Consider the following 4,716-nt stretch of genomic DNA (forward strand, 5'->3'; position numbering starts at 1 on the left):
TCATAATAATGGTTAGTGGCCAAATCAATTCCAAAATGTTAATACATTAATTTATTTAATCCAATGATCATAACGAAACCATAACCAATCAAAATAGAGCTTGCATTGTAAAATCCAATAACAGCAGAAACTAGCAACATTGTACATTTCTCTAATTAATAAATAACCGCAGGTATACAAGATTAGGTAAACAGGTTAATCGGATTGCGAAATGTCTGCCAGATGGAACACGGTACTGCATTTACACGGTACATTTAATTAATGCCCGCCTATAGGATATGTCCGTTAAGTGATTGTTATAAGTAATGACATGTTCATGAGTTTAATGGGTATTATGGATTTATGCATTTCTGTCATTTGTTATTTATGTAAAAAAATATGTCCTATACCTAGTAGCAGTAGAGTTCCTTATGAATGAATTCGTCCTGGGAAGTACTGCCACTTTACTTATTTCTGCCGTGAAGCAGTAATGTAAGCATTACTGCGTTTCTGTTTTGAAGAGTAACGGTGCTGGTGAAACTATAGGCATGTGGAACTTGTTAACTTATGTCTCATGGTGACTTTCGCAGTGGCAGTGCTCCTCAGAGCTGATAAATAATGAACACGGTGTTAATCGTAGTACGTTTATTTTTGAACTGCGGTACAGAAAAAGGCCAAACCACAGATTGTGTTTTCGGCAAATACCCACTTATACATAACACCTTCACCCTTATTCTAAACTAATACTAGAAACAATTAATTTTAAACATCCCAACCATAGCGAACGGGTGGCCTTACAACTGGCCGTAATGGCTCGGGCCGCACGCGTTCAGTGGCGGGCGAGCCAGGCTGCGCCTGCTCCGCGGGTTGGTTCGGATCCGGCGCCGGGCGCGCGATGTTGTCGTCGCTAGTGCCTTCCCTCTCCCCCGACCTCGAGCTCGACGCATGCTCTGTAGCTTCTGCTACGGGTAAACAACTCGGTGGATAAATACGCGTATTCTTACGTTGTGCAATTCCCTCACCACTTGAATCACGTTTCCTTAATTGATCTATATGCCGATGCATTATACCTGTTAAAGTTTCTATCCTATAATCAGTCTCCCCCATTCGTTCCAACACTTTTCCTTTCCCCCAAGTATTAGGACCTGAGGTGTTAAATAATTTAAACCAAACTAGTTCGTCTACATTAAACGATCGAGGTTTTCCGTCTGCAGTAGCTTGATGCTGTCGTTGGAAAGAATTTACCCGTTTTTCTCGGTCTGGCTTAAGACAATCGAGTCGGGTACGTACCGGCCTACCTAATAATACCTGGGCCGGACTATCCCCTGTAGTGTTGTGAGGAGTGTTGCGATACACAAGTAGGAATCTGCTTAGGGCAGCGTCTACGTTGACAACTTGAACTATAGCTTTCTTAATAACCCTCTTGCACAGCTTCACTGCATTTTCAGCAAGGCCATTAGAGGCGGGGTGATAAGGTGCCGAAAATAGTTGTTCAATACCATTTTGTTTACAAAATGCCTGCAACTCCTCACTCGCAAACGGCGGACCGTTATCACTAACGATCTGCTTGGGTAAACCGAACCTCGCAAAATGTTCTCTCAGCTTACTCAGGACAGCTTTAGCTGTAGTGGTAGACATGCTCGTCACCTCTATCCATTTGGAGTAAGCGTCAACAAGTACTAGATATTTTGTTCCCGAAATAGGCCCCAAAAAATCGACATGTACTCTAGACCAAGGACGACTAGGATATGGCCACGGGCAGGGCACGTGGCGCGGCGGTGCGGCGGCCACTGCGGCGCACACTTCGCAGGCGCGGCACACCCTCTCCACCGCCTCGTCCAGGCCGGGCCACCATACATAGCTGCGCGCCAACGCCTTCGTCTTCACCATGCCCATGTGGGAATCGTGTAGCTCCTTTAGGACTCGCTCCCGGCACGCGCTTGGAATAATCACTCTGTGCCCCCACATGATGCAATCTAACTCTAAATAAAGTTCCGCCTTCCGACTATAAAAAGGTTTCAATTCCCGAATTTCTATATCTTGAGGCCAGCCGTCCCTTATGTAGCTTAACACCCTACTTAACAGAATATCGTTATGTGTTTCCTTCCTAATATTGTTATAATCCAGCAGTAAGGCGTTCGTAGCAAAATGTAAATATGTTTGTTCCGGGCACTCCTCCTGGCCTGAACCCGTAGCCTTATGCGCCGCAATCAATCGTGAGAGTGCATCCGCTGTGTTATCATCCGACTTGACATATTCAATGTCGAAATCGTACGCTGATAATATCAACGCCCAGCGCTGCATACGGCTGGCTGTCATGCTGGGAATTCCCTGACCTGGTCCAAAAATACTGACGAGCGGTTTGTGGTCGGTTCGCAGCACAAAACGTCTACCGTAAATATATTGATGAAATTTTTTCACCGCAAATATTATCGCTAAAGCCTCCTTGTGTATTTGGCTATAGTTAATTTCGGGCGGCGTGAGCGCCCGCGATGCGTAAGCGAGCACGCGCTCTCGGCCGCCGGCGCCGTTGCCGCGCGTGGCCAGCACCGCGCCGATCCCGCGCGGGCCCGCGTCACACGTAAGCACCAAATCCCGCTCCGGGTCGTAATGTGCCAGCACAGGCGCCTCCACCAAAAGCCTTTTTACTTCGTTAAACGCCCTATCCTGCCGAACCGACCAAGACCACCTCCTATGTTTTTTTAATAATTCATAAAGAGGCGCTAATTTCTCGCTCAAACCTTTAATGAATTTGCCGTAAAAGTTTACCATGCCAATAAACGATTTCAATTCCGACACACAGCTCGGTGGCATCATTGCTATAATTGGTTTCACTTTGTCCTCATCTACCCTCACCCCATTTTTATCAATCACAAATCCCAGATATTTCACCACATTCACCAAAAAAGAACACTTCTGTTTTTTTATTTTAAGCCCATGTTGGCTTAAAGCCTGCAAGACTTTATTAAGACTGTCTAAATGTGAGTTTAAAGTGTCCCCTGTAACCAAAATATCATCCAAAAAAAATGTTACGTTCGGAATGTCTATCAAGAAATTATTCATTATTCTTTGGAAGATTCCTGGGCTGGAAGATAATCCATAAACTAAACGCTTATACCTAAACAAACCCCGATGAGTGTTTATAACCGTGAAAGCCATCGATTCGTCCTCCTCTAATAATATTTGATTGTAAGCCTGCGATAAATCTAGTTTAGTAAAGTACCTACTGCCATTCAATTTTGAAAACAAATCTTCGATTTTAGGAATCGGAAACTTATCAACCAACAACACGCGATTCAAAGTGGATTTGTAATCTGCACATAATCGTAACGATCCGTCCGGTTTGTTTACAATTACCAATGGCGTAGCCCAGTCGGAGTGGTCCACCGGCTCAATGACGCCGGTGGCCAGCATGGCGTCGAGCTCGGCGTCGACGCGTGCGCGCAGCGCGTATGGTATCGGCCGCGCCCGGCAGAACACCGGCACCGCATCCGGCCGCACCCGCAGCCTGGCCCGCTCGTCGGTGAAACACCCCAATCCCTCATCAAATACATCTTTATATCTGAAAACAATGTTTTTTTTCATTTCATTTATGTTTACAATTTCAGTTCTATTTAAATCTTCAGATGTTATTTTTGGCACCGTAATATTTAATTCAGATAACCACTGACGACCCAATAAACTAGTAGTACCGCAATTAATAACATATAAGTCTAATTTCTTGCATACTACTCCATATTGTACATCTACGGCTATTGAACCCTGTGGTTTAATTGCACTGCCGTCATAAAATTTAACCGCTAAATTACACTGTTTCAAAGGTACACACATCAAAAAAAGTTTGCGATCAATAGCATAAGCTCCTATAATTTTTTAAATTTAACTTTATCAAGAAAAAATCTATGTTGTATGCTTTCTTTAAATAGGAATACCCTGTTTGAAATTAAAATATAAAACTATTTTTTATTATTTATTTTAAAAAATGGAGCCATTAATGATAATGTAATAGTGATAGAAATTTCATAGAAAGAAAAAGACTGTTTAATTAAACTTAAACAACAATTTATTATTAAAAGGTGTGAATTCAATATAAAATAACTCCTCCCCTGGCTCGAATACATGCGAAGATCCTCCTGGGCATGCTGAGGATCAAGTTATCCAGCATTTCCTGGGGTAACCTATCCCATTCTTCAATAGCGGCTTCCCTGAGCTCTGGAACTGTCTGGGGACGTGGCTCACGGTTCCATACTGCTCGTTTAAGAGCATCCCACGCGTGCTCTATTGGGTTTAAGTCGGGCGACCCGGCAGGCCAGTCTAATCGTGTGATATCGTATTCTTGAAGAGCAGCATTGACTCGTTGAGCTCGATGTGCGGGCGCATTATCATCGACCAGTACAAATTGGTGCCCATGGTTTACTCGGAATGGTCTGACGATATCATCAATAGCAACTGCTTTGAACATGTCTGCTGTCATGAAGCCCCGATACGGGATCAAAGGCGTTCTAGCTCCAATCATAATGCCACCCCAAAAGGACACCGATTTTCCGCCTTGCTGAACTGTTCCAGTGGCAGTTCTTTGTCTTTCACGGTCGCCTGGTCTTCTCCAGACACGGACACGTCGGTTATCTGGATGAGTGCTGATTCGGGATTCGTCAACGAAGAGACAGTTTTGCCAAATGTTTTCGTCCTCACCTTCTTCATTTTGCCGAAGTCTAGCCCACTGCAATCTTCGTTGTT

At 44.1% G+C, this 4,716-nt stretch overlaps 1 protein-coding gene across 1 annotated transcript in view; it reads right to left on the reverse strand.

Moving 5' to 3' along the window:
• Positions 1–741: 741 nt before the first annotated feature.
• The window catches only part of LOC113237075 (uncharacterized protein K02A2.6-like), a 4,836-nt gene continuing 861 nt past the window's right edge, over positions 742–4,716 (reverse strand). The window contains exons 2-3 of the mRNA XM_026473335.1: positions 3,337–3,541; positions 742–2,646 (exon numbers count right to left, since the gene is read on the reverse strand). Coding sequence (XP_026329120.1) covers positions 742–2,646; positions 3,337–3,541 — 2,110 coding nt within the window. The remainder of the gene's footprint in view (positions 2,647–3,336; positions 3,542–4,716) is intronic.

Source organism: Hyposmocoma kahamanoa, unplaced genomic scaffold (genome assembly GCF_003589595.1).
Source record: "Hyposmocoma kahamanoa isolate Upper Pololo Valley unplaced genomic scaffold, ASM358959v1 93, whole genome shotgun sequence".
Classification (NCBI taxonomy): domain Eukaryota; kingdom Metazoa; phylum Arthropoda; class Insecta; order Lepidoptera; family Cosmopterigidae; genus Hyposmocoma; species Hyposmocoma kahamanoa.